We start from the raw sequence: 25,981 nt of genomic DNA on the forward strand, positions 1-25,981 counted from the left end.
ACAAGTACAATGGGAGCCCTAGTGAAGGTGAGAAGTTGACAGGCTAAGAGAGAACAGGGAAAGGGAATATCTCCCTGCAGAGAAGTAAACACCAGGGTTTTTAGATTAGCTAACAGAATTCTTTTAGAAGAAATTCTAAAATACACAAAGTATATAGAATCTCTAAAATTGTTATTCTCAGATTGATTCATGTGATTTATCATTGCAAAGCTTTTTACTACTTTTGCACAGCTAGTTATATTTCACGTGTGAAGTAGTGTCACAAGACTGTATGCAGGACCAGAAATACAGGGGTTTGGTCAGCTGAAAAAACAGACTTAATTTATTCAAGCAGTCTAAAAATTGTGATTTCTCGCTCCTTCATGTTCCTAAGAATAATTCAAAAAGAAAAAAAAAACACAACATAAAAAGGAAAAAAAAAAGGCAATGGGGTTAGCTAGCTACTTTCTCATAGCAAGCAGCTATGGATTATGCACTACACTGTACAAAATACAATAGCAGTATTTTTGTGGTTTTAATTCTGGATCCCTCTTTTTTTTCCTTGTTTTCATTCTCACACGTACCAGGGCTCAAAAGCCAGGTTCAGCTATGATACACCAATTGAAAATGACATTTTCTATTTTTTGTGCCAGACAGTGTATTTTTAATACAAATCCTTTTAGAATTTAAGTTAAAATATCAGCCAGTGCTTGAATAGTATTTCTCATTTTTTAAAGTCATCGTTGTTCTTAATACTCATCAATTGTCCTGAATATTTGTGTCCGTGTCAGGTACAGTTTTTTACTTTGTCTGGAACATTGTAACAAAGTAGTTGCCTAAAGCCCAGTTAAGTTGTTTCTGATCTGAAATATTTGGCCAAATACTTACATTATTGGACATTTTTTTTTGGCAATACCTTGGGTGATATCTTTCATAAGAATTGTAAGTTTACTCAAAATACATACCTTTTCTGCTTATATTACTTTTAAGTATAGCGTGGTTCTACAGAACAGCACTTCTTGGCTGGCATTGTTGTGTGTAATTTAACAGAATAAAATGTTTTCTCAGTGTGTTTTGCTGCTGTTGGAAAAACAGTAGGAAGTTTATAATTAATAAATACAGACTCAACTCAGGCATTGTTTTAAAAGCAGGAGATAATACTTTCAAGTGTGTTTTCATAGAATATTTGTATAAAAAGAGGTTGCTTGTGTTGATGTGGCTTTTGAGCCAAAAATACACCTTCTGATAAGCATATAAGGCTCCCACTCAAAATGAGCATTTTTGCAAGGGGGGAGGAAATCTTTTTATATGATAGATATTACATGTTTTCTAAATTTAAAGGACTTTGTGTACAGAGTCCTTTAAAAATGTTTGTAGGTACACAGAACAAACTTCTTGCACTCTGATTTGGTTTTGAGGTCCATCAAATTATGTACCTAAAATAGAGTAAAACAGTTTTTTTAAAAAGCACTAAGGTTTGGGATTTTTAAGTAAGCTAACTATCAGCAGCATAGAAGCTTTCAATAAAGTATTCAGCAGAATGATTTAATCATTACATTTCCTTTGGTATTATAATTATGGAAAAACACATGATGGCTGTGCTACATGTTTGAAACTATTGCAATGACAATGAAAATTACTCCTTTTTGATAAATGGATACTTCCTTCCCATTTTATATTGGTTTTCTGGCTTGATTGATGTTTTGTCTTGTGATGACTAAGATTTGTGCTGTCTGATAAATCATGTACTGTAAAGAAATTCAATATATACTAGATCTTTGGAAATTAATAAGTAACCCTTTTCTTTTCTCCTGCAATGTGTCTCGCTGCAATGTGCATTCCATTCCTCCTCCTTTTGTCTTAACTGTTATCTACCAGTGCTTGGGTACAGAGATAAATGTTTCACTCATTCAAATTCCAAATCAGCAACTAAGGGAAGAGTCCATCAAGGTACTGTATTCTGTGTCCTGAAACCACATTCTTTTCTACCATCTCCATAACTACTCCAGTATCTTAATACATGCTAAAGTGATACTGACAGTCTTGATTCTGCATTAACAAAATTTTGGTTTTTTAGTTCAGTGCAGTTGTGTTGTGTTGTTTTGGGGTTTTTTGGCCACTGAACATATGATGCAGTGACAGTGATTAGTCACACACTTCACCATGTTATTCATTAGTAATGTTATGATCTAATGCAAAGTGATATGTAGAAAAATTTCTGTGTGAAAATTTTGAACAGCAGTAAATTAATTCTGCAAAAGAGTATTTAGTATTCCTACTGCTTTAGTAAAATACCTAAGAAATACTGTTACCTAGTCAACGAACTGTCTTTCCAAAATTATCGTTAATGTTAATGAAAAATTTATATCTGCTAAATTAAAAAGTCATAATAATATTATATATGCCAAATAATAAAAGCTAGATACTGCTAACAAAAAAATAAGCCAAAAAAATACTAGGCAAAATTAGAATAGAAATATAATTGTGTCTTTTAATCACTGTTATCCATCGCTGGTAAACATGTTCATCTGCATGTATTTGTAAGCAGTTCTGTTGCTTTTGATGTCCTACAGGCACTAATGATGGCCTGCAATTGTAAAATGTTATGAAGTGTGACTGTGTATTTTTGTATATATCATGTTTGGGGACAGTTGTCTGTGTTGGAGCTAATGGTTTTCATACCAACTGAAAAAGAAATTATTTCTCTTTATTAAGTGCTGTGATTTCTGCTTGCTAAAGTCTTTATTATTTCATCTCTAGTAGTTCAGCTGCAGAACAAAAGTTTATACGAAACATACTACTTTACTATGTGAGGTATTTTATAAAACTGGCTGTCTTTGAAGTGGAGACTTCAGAATTGTTACCAATTCATAAGTTCCTAGCCAACCATTCTCAGTTACTCCTATTTGTTTGCTCACATCTAAGGCAAGCAGCCAGAAAGGCAGACAAGCTAAACTGTACAGACGAGTCCCTGTTGAGGATTACTGTACAGAATTATTCTTTAATAGAAACATAATCCTGCTTCTAAAAAATAGAATAAAATTATTTTGCTGGTTGAGATATCTCAGTGGAATTTTACTGTTATCTGCAGCTTTTTTCTTCTATGCAAGAAATGTTAACTATGCATATTACTGGATTTTACTAAAGGGGTTTGAGGGGTTTTTTGGTACTATATATCTAAATTTCTACAATACGAGGTATTTCTGGTGCCTCTTTTTGATATCTTGCTTTGCAGATTTATGGACAAGAGTCTCTTCTGATAATCTGATTTACTGCATATTGGGTTAAAGAATTTCACACTGCCATTTGAACGCCAAATTTAGTGTACTTTAAGGGATTTGATTTTCAAGTAGTGCTATTTATACTCTGAAAATCAAGTACCTTTCACATACCTCACATTGGACACAGAAAAACAGTCTCACAAAATCATTGTTGTTAACTCGGGCACAAGAAACAGAAAAATATTTACTATTTGTCTTTTCTTTTGCTGGTGCTAAACAGGCCTTGGCAGTTTGGTTTATCACTACTTTATCTTACGTTGAAAGCACAAAACTTACTCAAGCGTGATTAGATCAGAGCACATCTGTGTGCTGTAGGAATTTCCTCCTCTGGAAATGACAATATAGCTGCATCAGCAAGGCACAATATGCAAACTAAAAATGCTGTTGCGAGGCAGAGGTTATTAGGTTGGTACAACACCATTCAAATATTGCTGTGCTGCTTTCAGATGCAAGTCTGTGGTTCCACGTCACACTGCACTGTTGCAAGCTCATGTTATTGCTAGCTTTGGGGTTTCTGTACCATGCCCTCCTGCCAGATTAATGGTGATCTTACTGCCAGATTAAAACTGCAAGACTGTGATCTTCTAGGCATTCTTCTCTCTACTCACACAACTGTACAGTAGTCACATCTGCTAGAATATAGTCATGAAACACATGATTAAAAAAAATACTTTTTAAATTCATTTTCATTTCTAATTGTCCATTAGACATGGATAATTAAAAACTAAAATTTATGTTTTTCTGCATTTTAATCATGGCATTTCAAGAGTAAATATGGAATGCTTTATTCTGCAATGTAATATTTGAATTGATCATCCTTATACACATTTTCATTATAATACGACGTGGTTGATGCTATTACATTGTGTCGGGCAAAAGGATCACAAGAATTCTAGGTATCAGAATTTTAAGTGATACTGTTTAGATTTTTGAAGAAGGTAATTATATAATATTCCGAAATAATATTCCTTTGACAAGGAAATACATCAAATTTTTGTCCGTACTTCTGAAAAGAACACCACTAGCAATTTCATTTCCATATACTTAAATGGATGTTAAAAACTTGCAAGTCGGGATTCATTTTATCATTGTATTACTGATATCATAGCAACCATTTTCTCTACAATAGAAAGTGCTGTGCAGAGTTTGATTAGTATCTTAGGTTAAATGACATTGCAGTAGGATGCTTTTGACAATTTTTGTTATGGAAATATTTCTTTCCAGTACGTGCTGTTAATTATGTCCTATGAGGGATGCAAATGACATGTTTAAACACTCTACTTTCTAAATAATGTCTTAGCATATGCCTTAATAATTATGATCTCCAGTGCCTCAAACAAAGAGGGTTTTAAATATTTCTCATCTTTATGAAGGTGTATGGGCGAGTCTTCGTTCAAGCAACCGATTTATCAACACTCAAACTCCATTCATTGATGTTGGTGCAAGACTTGCAGGGAAAGATAACACCACTTCCTACAGTAGCAGCACTTTTCTGCAAAGTCAGCTTTTGAGACGGCAAGCAGCCCTCTATATATTTGGAGAAAAATCTCAGCTACGGGTAATGGAAATTCTTTTTCCTAACATAGTTTTTATATGGCTTGAGTTTAATAACACTAATGTTTTTAAAAAACAATAAATAATATCCTAGGTAAGGCAGATCGATAACTCTCCTAAAGGTGTAAACTCTTATGAGGATTATTCCTATACACAGAAGAACAATTAATGAGTATAACTCAGTGGGGGGGGGGGGGTGAAAATTAAGCTCTGTGGTTGTATAATACAACAAAGTTAACGTAAGTAAAATCATATGAAATTATCTTAAAGGGCAGTTGAAGATCAGGCTCAAACTCATGGAAACTCTGTGAGTAGAGCCCTGTTTGTCACTTCTGGTGAAATGCTGATGTGTGGTAGAGCTAAGGCATACAAAGTTGGGTGACATGACTAGAGGAATGGAATTGCTTTTGTACAAGGTAAGAGTGTTCAAATTGGGAAAGACTTGGCTAGGAAGGAAATACATTTCTAGGCAACAGAGCATCCAGCAAAGCCTTCACATGCAGAAGTCACCATGTCTTTGCTGTCTCAACTGTCTCCCTGCATTGGCTTTGCAGGGAGCGCGGGCAGCAGCGTTTGGCTCTGCTCAGTGTGGGATAGTGATGCACGGTGGGACTGTAGGCAAATGGAGTGGGGCTGGTGTGGCAGCAGTGGAGCTTGCTGCCCTTGTAGAGGCTGTTGGGAGCTATTCCGAGGGAAGTGCTGGAGGTCTGTGTGTGTAAGTTCATGCTTTCAGAGTCACACTTAATTGCACCTAGATACATACTACTGTATTCTGATTCTGCTGACGACTCATCTAAAGTTCAGCTGAGTCGTCATCTCAGTGATTTCTAGTTTGGGAAGCGTGAAACAGACTTATTTGGTCATTTAAAGTGCAGTTTTATTTTTCCTGATGTGTTGAAATGTGTTATGAAGCAAATGGAATGTTGTTAGTCAGGAAAAGTGATTACCAGAGGAGAAAACCTTCATTACCGTGGGCAGCCCTTAAACTCAGTTGAAGCCAAACTGATGTAAGTAAGGCTAACCCAGAAGTCTGTCCATCCCGATTTGATTACCTGAAGAGAACCATTATGTCTACAGTTTCATACACCTTATTGGATAGATTTTATTATTTTAGATGCAGTTGTTTAAGAAACAGGTATTCTCTACGTGAATTCTTGGTAGTTTTACACTTTTCTTTTCAGAAAATGTTTGCAGATTATTTTTTTTTTAAATCTCTGCATTCAAAGAATGAAAAATCAGTTGTTTTCTACCTTCTTATTCCAAATGTGAGCATACATGAAATATTATGTATTTTTTTGAATATATAACTTGCAAAAGCATTTATTGGTAGTAGGAAAATACATCAGTATTCAAGTCTCTCTGAAATTATGTTAATTCAGGAGATGAAAGAGTCATGCTGTATCAGAATGATGAATCAAAATTCTTTTCAAATTTTGTTTCTATTTTGACTTTTCTTTGTAATTTCAAATGTTCTTTTGTATCCTATTTGTATTTTCAGTTGCATTTCCAAATTATGGTTATGTATCAGGTGTCATCAGATGTTATTTCATACTCAATTTTTACTTTGTCTTTTATAATTGTTTACCAATTCATTTTCCTTTTGGTTTCTTAATTACATGTTGGTGCACGGAGTAGTCAACAGTAAGAAAACTGTTTATTTTCCTGCAAAATTTTTTAGTTTTATTGAGTTGGCATTTTCATTTGCTTTTCTGGAGTTTCCGAAAGATTCTTCCCAAAGTTTTCAAACAGTTCTATTCATATCAATTTTTCATCTTTAAGTTTTCCTTTATAACTGTAAGCCCCTGGAGTCTCTGGCAAAGGAGACACTTCGATGAAAAAGAATATAGGGAGAGTAACGTGAGAGAAATGATTACATAGAATTAAATTGCCATGATCCAATAGTAACAATTGCATTTTTATTTGTTTGATTTATTAATGAATGTTAAGTGAAGAGTTCAACCATGCATCTAAAGATATGTAGTAGAAACATCTTTAGTCTGCTGCTTTGAAGTGACCCTTTAGACCACTTGGGAAAAATATGGAAGTCATTAAATGTATCAGCAGTCACAAACTGGGTGGGGATAATATGTTAGTGCTTGGTACAGATTAAAGCATTTTGAATCTATTACCATACAGGTGTGTAGTATTATGCAGAATATGAAAAGAGCTGACTGTTGGATGTACAAATAAGTATTGGACAAAATCCACATGTAATAGTCTGAAGTCCAGTAGGATGTATATAATTTGGAAATTGTTTAAAAATCTATACTTTGAGGATCCTTACATTATGCTGGATTCTTTCCTTGCTGGTTTAGATTTTATGGATTTTTCACTTTTTTTTTTGTTTTGTTTAATAATACAATTTTGCAGAAGGTGCGTCATCTCTGGGCATTTCTAAGGAAAAGCGTATTGTGTTAGCAAATGCAAAGCTAAAATTACATAGTGATTAAGTGATTGTTTCAAGCCTACTGTCCTTGATTTGTATCTAGTCTATAAGATCAATTTGACTTCTGGTTTTGTAGAAAGAAATCTTGTTGATTTTTGATTGTGAAGTATTTTCATAGCTCTTGTTAGCATCTTGCTAACTTGGAATTTGCTGGCTTTATAAAAGCCTTGGCAGAGCATGTTGATTCCTATAAGGACATGATTTATTCTGCTAAATATCATGTCACATAAATTGATGATGCAAACAGAAACATATATTTTAAGGAAATTGTGCTACTTTTCTCAATTCCTTTTATCATACATTCTTACAATCTGGCATTCTAGGTACAAGTTTGGTAGTTGAGCCAAAATATAAACATAACTAAATCTGGGCTTTCACTTTCCTACATTTCACTTGGCCATCCTATGGCCTAGCATCTTAATGAAGATTATTTGCAGTCCAAGTTTAATTCCATGAAAGAGCAATTTCTGAAGAAAACTGAAAAAGATTGCTGTGAAGATCTTCAGTGATGCTTCATATATAAGAATTGTTTTTCCTAATAACGTTCTCCATATTATACTTTTCATCATAGTTCTTTTTTTTTTCAGTTAGCTAACTTGATCAGATAATGGTTTGGGTTGGAAGTGACCTTAAAGATCATCTAATTCCAGCACCTCTGCCACAGGCAGGGACACCTTCCACTAGACCAGGGTGCTCAAAGCCCCATCCAACCTGGTCTTGAACACTTCCAGGGATGGGGCATCCACAGCTTCTCTAGGCAACCTGTTCCAGTGCGTCTCCACCCTCACAGTAAAGAATTTCTTCCTAATATCTGATCTCAATCTGCCCTCTTTCAATTTAAAACCATTACCCCACATCCTACCACTGCACTGCCTGACAAAGAGCCCCTCCCCAGCTTTTCTGTAGGTACTGGAAGGCTGCTGTATTGATCTCTTAATTCAGTCCTCCTCTCGCATTGCTCATTTTCTAAATGCCGTAAGTAAAATGAAACATTGAGAGTTCTGCTAGGAAAACCTCTTTGAAATTATATCAGGTATTATTATATCAGGTCTCTTCTGTGCTTAATAAGCTACTTTAGACATACAACTGTCTCAGTGTGCAGTGACTGCTTAGATGAGTCAGCTAGTTTACAGTTTTGGGGGTTCTTTTTAGATTTGGGGGTTAATTTTTTTCTGCTTTATTGAACTACTGGAATCTGTCCTGCACTGTTGGTATGTCATCGATGCAGTTATTTTAATTTTTATTTATTTATTGTTAATTTGCTGTAAAAATCCTAAAGGAAGCACATTATATTGTGTATAAAGAACTCAACAGACTTATCACTCAGCTTTGAGTGGTTATTCCTATTATAACTATAACTATTGCTATTATAACTATTATTTCTGTTATTATTATTATTATTAAAAATAGGACTGCCATGCAATACATTCTGCTGTTATGAGTAGTAGATGGTATATTTTGCAAGTGTTGTAAGGATTTTTATTATCCTGAGCAAGTGTTTAACTGAACAGATTTTTAATTAGGAATTGAAATATTTAGCAATAAAGCAGGCAAGACAGTGAGATTTGATGAGACTGTCAGTGAAAAACATGCTTCCCTTTTAAATTACATCTACTGTTGTTCTTTTCACTCAGGGATTCAAACTTGATTTTGCCTTGAATTGTGAATTTGTTCCTGTTGAATTCAGTGACATCCGACAGACAAAGGCAAGCTTTAAAAAGCTGATGAGAGCTTGTGTTCCCAGCACTATTCCTACGGATTCTGAGGCAACATTCCTTAAAGCACTTGGGGAGTCAGAGTGGTTCCCACAGGTAATTTATGTGACAGGTACTTCTAATAACCCATAAGCGGTATTGCTTAGACAAAATAAATTTCAGGCTGTTCTGACAGAGAACTATTGTGTTCTAACCAGCTGTTCTTCTTTGTTCACTGTAATTGTTTTGCATACCATCAATTCTGTCATTACATAAGCATTATTATTTTAATACAATCATAACATTTACAACTGTGGGGGTATTTTTTTATAACATAATATATGGTTTATAACATGGAACACGTACACAAGTAGAGATGACCATTTTTTCTGCCTATATAAATTTATGGGTTTGGTTTTAACTGTTTTTTCTTATTTTATATATGTTAAAAATCAGGACAAAGTATAGAACAATAAATGAGCCTTTTGATTTTAAAACTGAAATTCTACTCTTCAGATGTGTTCCCACCCTGAATTTGCATATGCACAAGTAACAAATAAGCTAGAATCTGTTATCTGTTGTGGGATATGTGGAAATGTTTGCAGGGGCGAGGGGATTGTGTGTGTATTAATCTGTTCTCTCTGAATCGGTTCCTTTACTTCCCTATCCCGTATTCTGTTACATAAAGATTAACCAAATGAAAGCAAGACTGGAAGTAACTTTGCAAGATTCAAATTAAGAAGGATGTGGGAAAGTCACCTCTTTGTAAATCTAAAACCATTTTAATTATAGCGAATGTTTTTTAACAGTTGCATGTTATGTTTGGAATCCTCCGCTGAGCAAATTCTTCTCAAGTGCAATTAATCATAGTAAACAGAATAGACTCTTACGCTGATTTCTTAAGGAGGAAATATATGTAACATAGTCATTTCAGTAATTACGCATCAGAAAATGTACTCCTGGTTGAAATGTGCTACAGTGCGAGGAGTGGCTTAGCCTCTTCCCTTGAGGTGTGATCACTCCTTAGAGAACACAGGACCTGGTCATTGTTGGTCTGGCCACCACGTTGTTCAGGAAAGGGAGAAGTGGGAAAAGCATGAAGACTTCACTCCTTCATCATGTGAACGTTTCCAGTCACAGAGTAGTTGAGCAAGTTGATAAGTGTAGATGAATGAACTGAATGTCACTTTGATGAAATAAACAAAATAGCAGCACAGAGACCAAGGGGATATTATAACACTGGAGTTAACTGTCTTTTGGCATATTTGAGAGGAAGAGTAACCATGTTCCACTCTTTGCTCAGGACTAGATCACAATGTCATGCACTAGCTGTGTGACGCTTAAACCACATTTCTGTGATTTAAATCAGGTTGTACGTGACTTATGTGATAGTTAATTTATGACTGATTTGACACATTTTCTACTATTCCTGTGAAAGGACATAGATCTCTCATCTTGGAAATGTGTTTTTATTGAGTTAAGCTTTCCTCTCCCGGGTAATAGAAGTTACACAGTATTGATTTTAACACTGAATAGGCTAAATATTTCTTTATAAGGATGTGAATACATAAGAAGAAATTTGAAGTGCTGCCCTATCTTCTGAATACAAACTATAAAAGTAGTATTTTGCATTTTTTTGTATTGAATCTGAATAACCAGATTGTATATCAATTTCTTCGTTAAGGATGGAAAAAAAAACCCAGCCTTTTTTCTATTCTACTACCCAAGAAAGTACAGAACAATGAACAAACTGCTTGGTTTTAAAAGTGCTGCTCTTCTCAATCTTTTCCTATTAAAAATTACAGGAAAATTAGTTTCTTCTGTTTTCTAAGTAATGTGAATGTTCAGAGGGGTTAAGTGCTTTCCATCACAATTTCCATGGTAATATTCATAGGATTGGGGGTTTCTTTAAGAGTTAAAAAATCAGACTGCCCTAAACAGGGATGACTTTTCTAGGGTTTAACTGTTGTTTGGTTCATCTTTTTTCCTCTTACCTTCCCCAATTCAATTTTGTTTTCCCTGAGTCACTTCCCTCTGCCTTCTGTACTTTCTGCACTTTTTTCCTTGCATACGTGATCTTACATGTCTCTTGCCATCTTTTGCTTATTTGTTTTCCTATATTTCTTTCTCCCTTCTTTCAGGCTTTCATCTTTCCTGCTGCTGCTATTGGTTGGATTGTGTTCAGTGCTCTGCAAAGAGCAGTTTCATTCTACTGTAAAAAACTGAATTGCTTGCATATTGTGTATTATGTTGTTTACCAAGAATGCTGTCATAGTATGACAAATATGTTAGGAATATCATACAGACTTTCCTTTTAGTAATAACAATGTGAAGTCTCACAGTAAGATAAAATTGCTCAAATTCACATAAATTTTTTAGACTGCTTATACTTATCATGTTTGAATCACTCATTCAAGTCAATAACCCTTAATTAACTAAGCTTTGCGGCTCAAGAAATTTTAGTGTCACTGCATACTGAATATTAGAATGCAAATAATCCATGTGTCCTCTTTCCGTGTGTTTCAGCCAGTCTGCCCAAAAGCAAAGTATAAGAAATACTGTTTAATCTATCTAAACTATTTCCAGATTTTAGAAATAGGATTTTTCTGTGTTGGTTTTAGGTGGTGGTAATGATAATGATAATGGTAATAATCATAATAATAATTATAATTTATTTTCTGCCTTCCATGAGATTGAGCATTGAAAATGTTATCTTCTGAATATCTTACATTGGTTCTCCCATCAAAGTACTTAGTGAATTTATGGAACTTTAACATTTCACAGGAAATGATTTTAGTGTTAAGCCCGGGATGGAATTTGTCTACAATAAATCTGTCAACTGTGTTGTTCCCATTCTCCTTTTTATGACAGCTATTTTATTACAGTACTCATTGGTTTTAATAGTTAAAGTTCCTGTCTTCAAAACTTTGCTTAGTTTTGTTGTAGGTCAGATGAAAATCCTGAGACTGTTACGTTTTACATCTTTGTGCTATATGTAGATTTCAGAATTCATATTTTAATATTAAATATGAAAAGATTCTATGTTGATAATATCTAGAAAATTATCTTATACTTGATATGTTACTTATTTGTAATACTTTATAGCTTCACAGGATAATGCAATTGGGTGTGATCATCTCTGAGCTCCTGGAAAATGGTTCTTCTGTTATGGTTTGTTTGGAAGATGGCTGGGATATTACTGCACAAGTAAGCTGCTATTAAAACCTCAAAATAGCTAAATATTAAGAAAAAACACCAGGCAATAATTTTTTACACAAGTGACTGATAATTTGGTATAACGTTACTGAATTTGTCTTGTGGCAGCAGAGAAGAAACTAGAATGCATGAATCCTTGCATTCGTTTGCAGTTTACACCATGAAAGAGTTCCTGAAAATTAATTTGTTCCAAAGGTCCCAATGGACTCATAGTTCTAAAGCTTAGATATAAAATCTGCATTCCTGTACCTGACCATGTGTAAGAATGAAAGCTGAAAGTTGCCACAACAGATAATTTATCTTTGTAAACACAGTGCACTTAAAACATGTGAGAGAAGGAGAGGAATTCTTTCTCTTGCCATTCACTTTCCATAAATAAAGTTAGGAGACACACACAAGGAGAAGAATTAAATTTGTGCTAAAGTGACTGTAAAACCTGCTGCAAAGATGGATCACCAGACCAGATAACTTTGTGAAACCAATTATAAATTAGGTGGATGAAAACCCACTGCCTCATTTAATGGATGCATTGTGTCCATGTAGTTGCTTCATAATTCAGAAGATAAACACAGGTATCAATAATTCTAGTAAATAAAAACTTCATGTGCAGCCAGCATCCTGATACCAGGTAAACAAACCCACAAAAGAATGTTACCATAATTACTGGGATCATTGTCAAACAATGAAGGATAGAGAAGGGGACGTACATAGCTGGAAGTGAAAGAAGTCTATGCCTTATTTCAAAGTCACCTGAGATTCTGTATAAAAACAAGCTGAAGTTGGCCGCTGAGCACCGTAGCATGACAACACTGCAGAAACTCTAAAGTCACCCTCAGGACCAATTCTTTAACACTTTCTTTGCTGAGGTAGATGATACTATTTTATAAATGTTCATTATCCTTATTTTATTAATAGAAGTGATTTCTTTCAAATATAATTTAAATGTGGTAAGCATTATAATGACTTCCAAAGTCTATAGTTGCTCAGGTTTGACTTTTACAGGTATCATAGTCTCAATTTAATTGAAGCTTCTTCATGTGAGATATTATTTGGTTTGTTTTATAAAAATATTTAATGTATGGAGCAAAATACTTATAATTGAGTTTATATGAAGGGGTTTGTTCCCTTGAACTATAAACAGATTACGGAATATTTATGTTCATTGACTAAAGTGTTCTCCTAACTTCTGTCAGTCTTAACACAATATATCCTGTCTTGTGATCTAGGTGGTATCTCTGGTGCAGTTACTCAGTGATCCCTTCTATAGGACACTTGAAGGCTTCCGAATGCTGGTGGAAAAAGAATGGCTTTCTTTTGGTCACAAATTCAGTCAACGTAGTAATCTGACTCTCAATTGTCAGGGTAGTGGATTTGCTCCTGTTTTCTTACAGTTCTTAGACTGCGTGCATCAGGTAAGTCAATCTCTATCTAATTTTCATTTACAAGAAGAATTCATAAATAAGTGCGTAGATGCCACTATTTCAGATGTTATAGATAGTGGTTTGAGAGAAGACTAGTAACCTCCTTCCCTAGGTTTTATTAAGGTGAATAGATTTCACGTCAAGAAGAACTGGAATGGTTGCCTAGAGATGCTTACCCATCCACATAAAACAGCCTAAGAGGGATGGTTGGCGTTATGGATCTTTTAAGATCATTTATGCAGAGATTTGAAGTAGAAGTTTCTTAAGCTTAAGACTGGCTTTTGGCAGTCTGGAGAAGAAAGAAGATTGATTCAGAAGAAGAAATTTTTTCAGAATTCTTTATTCAGAAGAAGAAATTGATTGATTGTTAGTACAGTGACTGGACAGTTTTTAATTCCTTGTGCTTGATTACAAGCTTTGAAGAGGCCTTGTACTCCATCAGTTCCTGAAGCAACAACCTATAAACCTGGGTAACATGAGATATTGTTTTTATATATACTACATATTCAGAAGAAGATGACACCAACAGTTATGTCGTGTAGAAAGAAGTTAGGTTAAGAATATTACACTAATTTCAGGTTAATTCTAAAGTCTGTCCTTTTAATATTACACTAATTTCAGGTTAATTCTAAAGTCTGACCTTTTCTCATCTCAAACCAGTGAAGCATTTATGCTTTGCAGAGTCTCTGTTTATGCAAACACAAGATAGATACGAGCTTGCATAGTTCCTCTTGGGCATACGTCTTTCTTTTCCCACTTCTTTCTTTTTCTTGCTGAAAAAACTGAAGAGACTCCTGAACATTACTGACCTGTATTAAAATTTATGGATGACTGTGTCTCATAGAAGATGACTGTTAAAGCACCAGCTTTCTTACTGGGAACAGACATTCATAGTGAATACTTGCATGAAGTAGACCCTGAAAGAGGAGTCAGCAAGTAGATTTATTCTGCTACCTGAAGCAAAATCCACAGATTCAATAACTTGCTAAACCAATGAAAAACAATCTTTAGATATCTGTGGGAGACTGATAATGAGTGTGCTTATAAGAAGATGAGTAAAGACTTACTGGAAAACATGTTGCAGAAAATAAAAATTTTATTTTTATCCCAACGTTAAACACCAACAGCCATCGTTATTGCTGTCTTTCAAGTTAATAAATCATATACTTGGAATTTGGTTCAGTTCCTATGGCATTCGCCATTAGAAAAACCTTAGAAGTATTTGTCACATCTCCTGTTTCATCAATCTGTTTCCCAATGGCTGTAGTCCTCAGGGTAATTTTAATTTGAAATTGGGAGAATCAATAGTGCATTTTTCATTCAAACAAGTTAATCTGCCCCATTGTCACACCAACTATTCCTTAAAATAACTTAAGTTTATTGCTCCTTTTCTGAAGTAGAAAAAATAAATTCTTGGTTGGAATGACTACAACAGCACAGAATAGCCTTGTCTTCCAATACTGAAACCCCTCTGCTTGGTGGTTCATTCAATTCTGTGTGTAAATCGTTTGTCTGGTGCTGTATTTACGCTGCTGTCAAATGTCTTCTCCAAGCTTTAATGGGCTGACTGGATAACACTGTCTGTTAGTAGAACAGAGTAAATCTACATTTGATTTCAAGCAGTAGTGTAATTTTGAAGTGAATCCCTCCAGCATCTCCCCTTACCGTTCGTTGATGCTGTTTTGGTGCCTGTGTACTAGATTTTTCTTGGAAGAATGTAACGCAGAAGTTCTGCTTCAGGTATGTACCAAATGCTCACCAGCTCTTAAAAGGATCTGAACCAATGATTCATCACTTAGCTTAAAACCAAGGGGGTCATCAACGAACAATGGGGTCATAAACTCAACTGGACTAAATCTAGTCCAAAGGGAAACAACAAATGCATAGTATAGCTGCAGGGACCACAGCACCAGCTGTCTACTCCTTGTGCTCTGAATTACTTGCTAATGTAGACATAGCCTACATCCTGTTTCTGACCCTGGAAACACTTTGTTCCAGTTTTACTGTGATAAATCTTAGAAAGCCGGCATAAAGAAAAGCAAGCAAATTATTCACACATACCTGTACAGTATTTTTTTCTCAAGTCCAGGGATCACACAAATTTTGGAAACAAGTGGGTTATCCAGAACAAAGATAAAAATTAAATTCAAGGATTTTGGCTTATTGTCATAAAATAGAATGTACCATGTTTTCTTCATGGCAAAATTCTTAATTTTTCTTTAAGTTAGGTTTAACACAATATGCAGTTCTAAGGACATGGAAGAATGGATTATAATCATCCTGGCTTTAAAAGTTAGGGTGAAATGTAAAGTGGGATAAATCCCTGCTGTTAACAACTGTCAAGTATGATTTTGCCTCAAGCTGCATGCAGGGTGCCTAAAATATTTCTGTTATACATGTGAATGCATCAAGGAAGTTGAAAAACGTTGCCTTTCTAGTTCATCTCACATAGCAGCTTTGGTGCATGTCACTAGGTATGTGACTCTTCTCTCTTTAAGAGGCAATATAAAGTATACAAGTTATTAACAGATACATTTTACAGAAAGACCTGTATTTTCTGGTTTTTGGTCTTCAGCTGTGTCCATATGCCCTGGCTCCAGCTATATCAGCAGAGAGATTACCTCCTGCAGGCCATCTGGAGCTATTCATCACTTCTTCTCTGGTGGAGAAACCACCCTTCCGGTCTGTTAGCTAAGGGGTTCGTGTGAACCTGCCTGCCTTTTCCAATCAAAGCGGTAGAAAAAAATTGGAGAAAAGACCATCTTATTTTGATGGGTGTGGTTTTAGAAGCAGTTCTGCAGGTCAATCTGAAGGAGGCAGGAACTTCTCATAAGGAAAGATAGGGCTGTCTAGGGGTTTCTTTTCAGCCAGTGTTATCTTCAGCCGCCAAAGGACATGGGAACAAAGCTTTACTTCATAATCAGTGTAATATAGATAATATAGATTTCTCTGTTATTAGAAAAAATCTTTAAGCGTAATGACTTACAGTCCTCTTTAGAGTGCAGCTCTGAGTAAGTTTTCTAGAAATAGACTTATGAAGATTAGTCTTCTAAGACTAATTGGCATAATATTGACTTACCAAATTCTAACAGAATGGTTGTAAACTCTAGGGACTTTTGAACTCCAGGGACTAGTCCCCTCTAGGGACTTTTGAAGTCAAATTAATGGTTGAAATTTACCATGAAAAATAAATTTACTTAACATTTGTACTTGGACATCTCTGTTAAGTTTCCTTGGTTTCTGTGTTAGACAACTACAGAATCCAACTAGACTGCAACTTGACTCTGAAGTGTAATACATTATGATCAGCTTTAAAAAATTGCCCATTCACTGGAAATAAACATTTGGTTCTTTCAAAATATTTTTAACCATTACAGTCTCAAGACACTAGGTGCAGTAAGAAAGTCACCATAGAGCCAGTATGTGCACTAAGTGTCATGGGTTAAACTAAAGATACAAAGAAAACAAATGAAGCAGTGATTCCTAAATTAGAACTGCATCATCTTGTAAAAAGTCATTGTTTATGCCAATATCTCCAGGTGTCAGCTGAATTATTAATGCGAAATCATTCTTTCACAATAGCAGCATCTGGCAGATTCTCTGCTTCTAAGAAGACTGAATTTATGAAAGTGATGTCAGTGCCGGAAACTTTTCTTATTTTTCTTCTGTATCTATTTGGTAATTTATTAAATGTAATTAAACCAGAATGATTTTGTAGAACTGACTTCTTTTAAGCTCAGTAAGGAGCTCTGTTACAGCACCCTGTGTAAGAGGAGGTGAGTGTGCTACTCCCATGATAGATGTATTCAGTTATTCCAGTGTTTGCAGGAGTAGCCTCTTAGTGATTACTAGCACAGGACATTCTGAAGTACTATTTTTCTTACTTAAACTAAGTAAATATTGATACATAGTGGGATTAAAAAAACAAAATGTATTGGAAAGCTAAGGAAGGCTGATAGAAGTGTAGGATTATTAAATACATTTAGGAGATATTTAAGTTTATTGGGAACATGGTGATTTGAAAAGGAATTCTAAAATACTGAGTTTCTCTAATCATAATATTAGAAACACCTATTGGTTTACTCAGGTTTTAAATGCTCACATATTATGGAGATTAAGCATTTTAAAAGCTGATGCAGTTGTAATTTTCAAAGATACCCTGTTCCTGTAGACTTATCTTTCTAGGTGGTATGTGTTGAAATTGTAAAGTATAAAACATTGCTTCTAATTTATATGTAAATTTTGAGTATATCCCTTAAAATTAATGTATTAACTGCAACGGCACCAAAGAGTTATCAGAGAAAAACCAGCTATATTTAACCTGAACCTAAGTGATTATGTTGCCTACATTAATAAAAATCTCTCTTCTATGTTTAATTGCTTAAATGAATACTAGTATTCTTTCCTATGTTAAATTTCTAATTTATCACTTCTGATGTTGCAGCTGTATTTTATCAAGAGCTTTTTTTCCCTGATAGCTCAGCCATGTTTTAAATTTTGCAGACTGCACTGCAGCTAAACAAATCATCAATAACAGTAGTCACTTCACCTAACTGTGGTATCTTTCCCATCTCCAAGTGTGCTGAAATCAGCCACAGCCATTAAAATACAGCCAACAACAACAACTACAATATTAACCTTTATCGAAAAATGTTTTGCTTATAGTTGTTTTCACTTAAAAAGTAAATTATATTATTATAACTTCTAGATACTTATAGTTCCAGAAATCTCAGAATTGGGATCATTCACAACACCTAGATCCATGGCAGGATTTTAGCAGCAGATTATTCTTGTAACTCTTCAAATGTATTAAAATCATCATTGGACCATAAGTAGAAATTAGGACCCTGTATAAGCCCTGTCAAATAGCAGAATGTAGCCTTTTCTTCTTACAATCTATTAAAGAAAACTTTTCCTAACACAAGGTGGAAAATGTATACTAAGCTCCTTGTATATGTGTCTAAATGCACACACATATGCAGAGCTTTTTGGATTTCAATGCAAAAGTACGTTAAGTCATTTTTTAACAGAATTAGTGTACTCTGATTATATTTTTATCTAGTATATACCAGAAAAAAATATTTTCTTTTTTGTAAAGAGAACTAAAAAGTTACTTTGTCTATGAAGTTGAACATTTGAATTTACAATAGAAAAATTTTTGCTTAGCTTTATTCTTACAAAACTGCAGGAATGTAGTCATTTGTCAGGGGAGGAGTGGGGATAAAGTGTGCATATATTGACGTGAGATGTCTTAAAGTAGCTTAGCATTTTAAATGCCAAGTCACAAGCTAATATTGAGATATGATAACAACAGATTCTCTGACTGAAATGCTGTGTATGTGTTCATAGATCCTTTCAAGGGATTTTCGTGTCACTGTTGTATGTTCGGTAGATAACCTTTCCTTGCTAAACGCATTTGTTTTCTTTATTTAGCTGGTTGAGGTATTTTTTTTCAACTGGCACATGTGAAAAATCTAAACATCAAGGAGCTTCAAGCAGTCTTAATACTAGTTTCCATAAGTACTTAAAAAAAAAAAAAAAAAAACAAAAAAAACCCAACCAAAAACATTTCTCTCTTGAGGAGCTGATAAGTAGAGATTAGAGAGAAAAGATGGAATGGGAAAGTACGAGGGGTGGGAATGCAAAAGACAAGACCTGGGAAGATTGCAGAACTAAAAATATTTTACAAGTTTGATGTGAAGCTAGACAAAGCACAGTGGGACGTATTTCAAATGTGAAATTCAATTAGCAGTTTCTTTATTGATTGCAAACTGTACTTATTTCAGATCACAATTCATACTTATTTGAAGAGTAAATTTTAAATTTGAAATGAACGCATGAAATTTCTGTGAGCAATATCTCATCGAGATTAACTTTAGAATCTTGAGTTTTATATGGCTATCAGATATAAATATCATCAATCATTAATACTTAAGTTTTTTGCCATGAATATGCTTAATGCTTAATATCTTACACCAGGCTCTTTCTGATAGTGTTCAAGAGGAAGCAATTGTGAAGAGCCAGCTATCCCTTTTTGCTGTACTCTGATAATCTTGTATTGTCTTCTTAAATATCTGTTTCTGGCTCGTGTTGGAGACATTCACTGAATTATGTAGATCCCAAGCCTAACTGAGGATAACAATTTAAGATGTTACATTTTTACCGTTTTAAAAGAATAATGGCAAGACACCTCAATATGTTTTTCAATTTTTTTCACACTGTAATATTTTGGTGCATATTTTGAAAAGGAAGAAATACGTGTAGACCCACAAGTACTTCAGAAATTATCTGGTTCAGCAATGGTAGATGGAATATCATTTGCAGCGTTACCTCTGTACATGTCTGCTATGATGGGTTCTGAGCAATAGTAAGAAGATGGCTACAAAACCTTCCAATTAAAGTTTGACTTCCAGCTACAGGAAATCCACAGAAGTAGCATCTTTGCCTGTGAAGTTACATGGTGTCTCATGAGTAATCATAAAAGATTTGTATCCATTTTGATTACTTGAATACTGGGATTTGTACATAGTAGAATACGGCTTATTATATGGTAGACACTATCTGCTCGGAAACATTTTTGCAGCACTGACATTATGTTCATTTAATTAGCTTTAAAATATTTTTAGACAAATGTAGAAGGATTTGTGTGTACAGAGAAGACAGCTGCCTATGGATGTATTTGTTAGCATTCACAATTATTTTGCTGTCATATTTCACATTTTTATTTATTACATATCTATTTGTATTACACCTCAATATCCTCAGTATCCCTTCTTCTTTTTTTTTTCAGATTCATAATCAATACCCAACAGAGTTTGAGTTCAATCAATATTATCTGAAGTTTCTGGCCTTTCATCACATATCAAATAGATTTAAAACATTTCTTCTGGATTCAGACTATGAAAGACTAGAACATGGTTTGTGTGATGTTGATTTATTACATATTGGTTTTGTAGTTGCCGATATTTTTCTCATCAATATTTGGTCTACAGAAATTTGTCTAGTTCAAGTTGGTCCAGTAATTGCATGGTGATGATGTAATGAGTTCCATTTCAGGAATGTAAAGGAAAACAGAGGTGAAGAACATGCAGAATTTTCTGAATTAATAATTCCTGAGCTGTGCCACTGATGAGATTAAGAGAAAGTGGAAGAAATTAGTGCCATGCCTCAGGGTTTTTTTGGCAATTTTTCCACATGGTTCAGTTTCCCCTACTAAATACCTTATTTGAACAGAAGCAAAGTCCTCGTGAATCCTTCAGAGAGTGTGTGAGATTTCAGGAAAGGAAAACCTTTCCATCTATTATCTCTCACTTCTTTCTCTTGCATTCTCTTCAGTGTTTCTCATCTTTTATATTTCCTTTTTACTTCATGTATCGTGTGCAACCTTACTGGTTCCAAGGCCTTATTGAGCCTCAGAGCCCTCTTAATAAGACTTCACAACCACAGTTGAGGCTGGTTTTGGAACTTGGTCACTGAGCAAAACACTTAAGTGCTCTGAATTTCACTGCTTTGTGGGGTGTTTCTCATGGCATATGGTCAATTTTAATGCTTTTCTTCAAAACTGTAGTAACTGTGGAACAGATTAAACTTGAGCAACTGCTTTATTTCAACAAAAAATAAAGTTAATTTCCATTATTTACCTTCATTTGAATAAAAGCAAGGAGTTGGAGTCATTGACCTCCTGTGGTTCCTTCCAACCTGGATTGTTACATGGTTCTACAACTTGGGGGGAAGGGGTGTTTATTTAGAGTAGTTTGCTTTCAAATACCATTTAATGCAATATAGCACAAATCTGTGGCTAACTTCATGACACTAGCCTGATTTGTTTTCCCTGAAATGAGTTAGCAAGTAGTTTCAGGGGCATCTGGGCCAGCAGATTGGAAGATTTGGTGGGGACAGGATCAGTTAGCAGGGCTTGGTGGTATGCTGAGTCAGCATAGCTGCAGGCAGAAAGGGACATTCATAAATACACTCAAGTATTTCAGTAAATTTCAGAACCAGTTTATAAATGTAACACTACTGAATATATTTTATACAAAATTTATATTCTACCAATTTTTGGCAGAATGGCAGTTGCAAAGCACAGCAGTTGTTTCAGCAAATACAATCTCTTGTTGCGATGGCATTTGGTAGTAGATTGTACTATTCATTTACTCTGCAAAATTCCTTTTGGCTATGCTTTAGTGTTTGTTAGATATTATCATAAAGCTATCTTTTTGCTGCTATTATTTTCCCTAGGGACATTGTTTGAAGATAAAGGAGATAAACATGCCAAAAAAGGAATTTGTATTTGGGAATGTATTGAAAAGATGCACAAAAGGAGCCCTATTTTCTTCAATTACCTCTATGCCCCTGCTGAAATAGAGGTATGGGTTCAAAAAAAAAAAAAAAAAAAGGTGGTTTGTTCTTCTGAGTGATTCCTTGAGCACATTTTGATATCTTAATTGTTCTCAACTGAATTAAGCATTTGGCAGACAAAGTTGACCCACCTTGATTGGTTGGAGTAGTGTCTGACAGGTTTACATTGTCAGTCATCTTAGTTATGGAAATGCCACATAAAGGACCAAATTCTGGAACATGTATTTATGCATCCTGGTGAGGTAAATAAGGATCTTTGTTTGATTTCATTTAATCATATGAATTATTATAAAAATGATCTTGATGTTTGCACAGATTGTTTAAAATAAATATTACATACTGCAAACCATAGTTATGGGGAAATGAGCTTATAGTTGTAATGGGATATGTTTCATCATGATCTGACTGAATCACAGTATTTGTATCACTGTCTTATATGATAATGTATGTCCACTAGATTGGACCATGTCTTGAATAATTGTATAAAATTCACAATACACCCACCATTATAGAATTGCAATAGCCAGGGAAGAAGCAGTCAAGATATCTCAGGAACTGCAAGAAAAGGGTGCTGTTCTTACTGTAGTTATGGAGACAAGGCTGTTCAAGATGTTGCTGCCGTCCACTGCCCCACAGATGTTAATTCCTGTGCTGCTCTCTCCTGTTTTGTCAGTGAGCTTCACCCTGACAAACCTTTGTTTGCATGTCTGTCTACTGCTGGTGACCAGAAAACGTAATGCCGGGACAGCCTCCACTGTCTTGGAGGCCATGGTACCACTGGTATTTTTTGTGGTGTTTCTTGGGTTCCTTTTTTGCTCAAGTAGTTTCACCACATTGTGTCTTAGCATACATAGCAGCTTGCACTCAAATCTGCTATATAAACTCACCTCATTTAAACAAAAGGAAAAAAAAATATATTTTCTTTAAGGTATTTTGAGTCTGCATCACATCACTATTGCAGTCAATAGTGCAGCCCCCTTCAACCCACGCACATGCAGAACACACACATACTTATACTTGCCTAATAAAGCGGTGGTGCAAGGCGGAGGAGGGAGAAAACAAGAGGGTCACATTCAGTGGACAGTACTTCAGCTGTCTTTGTTTTAGAGAAACGTCTGTTCTTTCTGTAGAACCATCGTTGCGATGAATTTGGAGCTTGATGGGCTGCTTGTTCACTGTTTGTTTTATCCATTTTGCTGTAAGCAGTAGCCTGATTAGTAAGCAATCAGGAGTAGCTTTCGATATTTTGATAGTGTTTTCTTTCTCTTTGTAGAAGAAAACCTTTGTCCTCATGTGAAATGATGTCATAGTAGCAGAATTAGTCATAATAGCAGAATTAGTCATTATGACTGAGCATCACTTTTCAGACTTTAAAATTGCGTGTTCACTTGAGGCAGTGCGTGTTCACTTGAGGCAGTAATTTTCTTCAAGTAAGGTGCATGCAAACTGAAAGTCTTACCTTATTTTATGAAAGAAAAAAAAATAAAAATTAATCCAAATTATTTGTTTTAAACTACTGAAAGTTCTACAGTCCCTGGTTGCCTACCTCGTATTACTGTGTTTTTTCCAAGCGACATCCACCTACATTATGCAGCCTGTCTCCTTTCTCGGATGGTAGTCTTGGATTTTCTGTTGAGAAAAATTGAAGGGTGATTACTATCAAGTGCCTTTTGTATCTTTATCAGGAGGTTCAAAGACTGTCAGGGTACCAATTGCATATGCTGAATTGGAGTTCTTGAGGCACCTGGTTTAGTAGAAGGATAAAAATGAGCAATCTATTCCCAATGCTAGTATTAGTTTTAGGTTCTGATCTGTCTCAGCCAAGATCTTGCTGTGGAAGGTACCAAACTGCAGCGCTACTCACCCAGTACAATATACTGTTCGATTTAGAATAATCTAGAAAATAGAAGTATTGTATGGTAAGTCTGACTTCCTTTCTGTCATTGTAATAAAACTTTGTTTCAAATAGGCACTGAAACCAAATGTAAATATGTCCAGCCTCAAAAAGTGGGATTATTACGTAGAAGAGATTTTGGCTACTGGTCCTTCCTATGATTGGACCATGGTAACTGCAAAATGCAGTCTTTCAGAGGAAACTGACCAAACGGATGGTTCGCTCTCTCAGACTAAGAGGAAAATAGTATGGCCATGTTATGATGATGTTAAAAAAATACAACCTGATGCCATCAGCAGCCTTTTAACTGTAAGTACATGTGTTACACAGAACAATAAGTTCTTATGCTCATGAAGTTCATGTTTACTTTTTTTTTAGGTTATTGCCTTATAGAGATACTGTTATCGAAAGGATCATGATAGATGTCAAAACACAGGTATTTAGTAAAACTGACTGGTTGATCTTAAGAATTGATGGTTGGTCTGGGAATCAATCAGGCTTCCTGCAAAGCTTATTCATTCTGAATAAACACTTTTCTGGGAGTACACTTTAATAGTAGTTAATAACCATGAGAAAGCCACTCATGGATTTATTTTTTTCAGTCTTTTTTAAATAATAAGGTAGATACCATAATAATTTTTTACATTGCCTTTTATAAGAAATGCAGGAACTGTTGTTTTAATTTGGGCAAATGTTGAATCTAGATTTCATGTCCTCTTTCAATTCAGTTTAAAGTAGGTGTGTGGTAAAATGACAAAGACCCAGATTTCCAGACAGATGAGAAAACGGAATCTGACACTTGTTGATTTTAATAAGTGGGAGGCAGATACACAAACGTAAACTGAACATCTTGGCCCCAATTTCTCAAAAAAGCTTTCCATGATTGCTTTTAGTTTACTCATGTTTACTAGGACCGAACTCGTAAACTTAGATTCTTCAGAAGATTTTGGTACTTGAAATAGATGCTTGATTTTGGCTTTTTCTTGTTTGGGTTCATGTAGGCTGCTTAGGTTGTGTTTTCTTCATTAGAAGATGACAAGGGATCCCATTATTATGATAATTGTTGTAGGTATTCAGAATGATTTAACATCTGAATTTTCTTAAATGTTTGTTGTTTGATTATAATTAACAGTCCTAATATTTTTATTATAATCTTAATTGATAGCACAGGAAAATGACAAGGGCATTTTTCATTTCCTCAAGCTATTGTTTCAAGCCACATGCATATTCAGATACACAACACTATGTACAGTTTTTTATTTTGAAAACTATTTGTAGACTTTACCTTATATTAAAGGTGAGATTATGGACCCTAATATTGCAATGCTTGGAAAATTGGGATATGCTGTGGGTTCCCAAACTCCCCTGAATCAAAGATGATTTTTAGCAGAGTTTTAAAGCAGGAAGTTTCTGAATGGATTTGGGTCCTTGAGGACAGACTTGCTTTGGCTAGAGAGTTAGCTTTATTCTGGCACATTCCTCAAATTTATTTTGGTCCATTTCTTCCAATCATAATTGATCCAACACAGGAACAATGCCCAATTAAAAAAAAAAACAAACTAATAATCACATGTAAAACTGCCCTTGGCTCAAATAAGATAGCCAGAACTTCTCAGAGCTTATAATTTCACAAATGCAAAGAAAGAGCAGTCTCTCAGCAGGGGTCCTACCAGGGATTCTTTAGCAGAAAAACAGAGAGCTTTCGTATCAGGTAACTAGAGGCCAGAAGTACATCGGGAATATAGCAACAAAGTTCTTCTGCATTTCTTCCTGGGGCAGATGCCAAACTATCCATATCCACAACTGTGAGAAACTGCCATATAACAGGGAAATTAGCCTTATTATATTCCAAAGATATGTGGGTCAGGTTTTATAGAGTTTAAATGTTATTTGTGAATTAGATTATAGTAATAAAAGATAGCAATGGAGAGGAACATTTGGAAAACTTTGAAGAGGTTGTATAAAGGTTACAAAAATAGTCTTCGAAGTTTAAAAAGCAAAGTGAACTTTCTTTTAAAACAAGTTGTTAATTTAGGGCTATTGCTGATGTAGGAGAAAAAACTCTCTTTAATCATAAATCCATTGAGAATGTGTTGGTATCCAAAAAATGTTTGAACTGAGACCATATTTAGCAATGG

General features: G+C 34.9%; 1 protein-coding gene across 1 annotated transcript in view; it reads left to right on the forward strand.

Annotated features, from left to right (window-relative positions):
* The window catches only part of SBF2 (SET binding factor 2), a 217,886-nt gene that overhangs the window by 183,577 nt on the left and 8,328 nt on the right, over positions 1 to 25,981 (forward strand). The window contains exons 28-34 of the mRNA XM_009890946.1: positions 4,634 to 4,818; positions 8,895 to 9,071; positions 12,060 to 12,161; positions 13,397 to 13,582; positions 20,382 to 20,508; positions 21,830 to 21,957; positions 23,919 to 24,152. Coding sequence (XP_009889248.1) covers positions 4,634 to 4,818; positions 8,895 to 9,071; positions 12,060 to 12,161; positions 13,397 to 13,582; positions 20,382 to 20,508; positions 21,830 to 21,957; positions 23,919 to 24,152 — 1,139 coding nt within the window. The remainder of the gene's footprint in view (positions 1 to 4,633; positions 4,819 to 8,894; positions 9,072 to 12,059; positions 12,162 to 13,396; positions 13,583 to 20,381; positions 20,509 to 21,829; positions 21,958 to 23,918; positions 24,153 to 25,981) is intronic.

Source organism: Charadrius vociferus, unplaced genomic scaffold (assembly GCF_000708025.1).
Source record: "Charadrius vociferus isolate BGI_N301 unplaced genomic scaffold, ASM70802v2 scaffold248, whole genome shotgun sequence".
Taxonomy (NCBI): Eukaryota; Metazoa; Chordata; class Aves; order Charadriiformes; family Charadriidae; genus Charadrius; species Charadrius vociferus.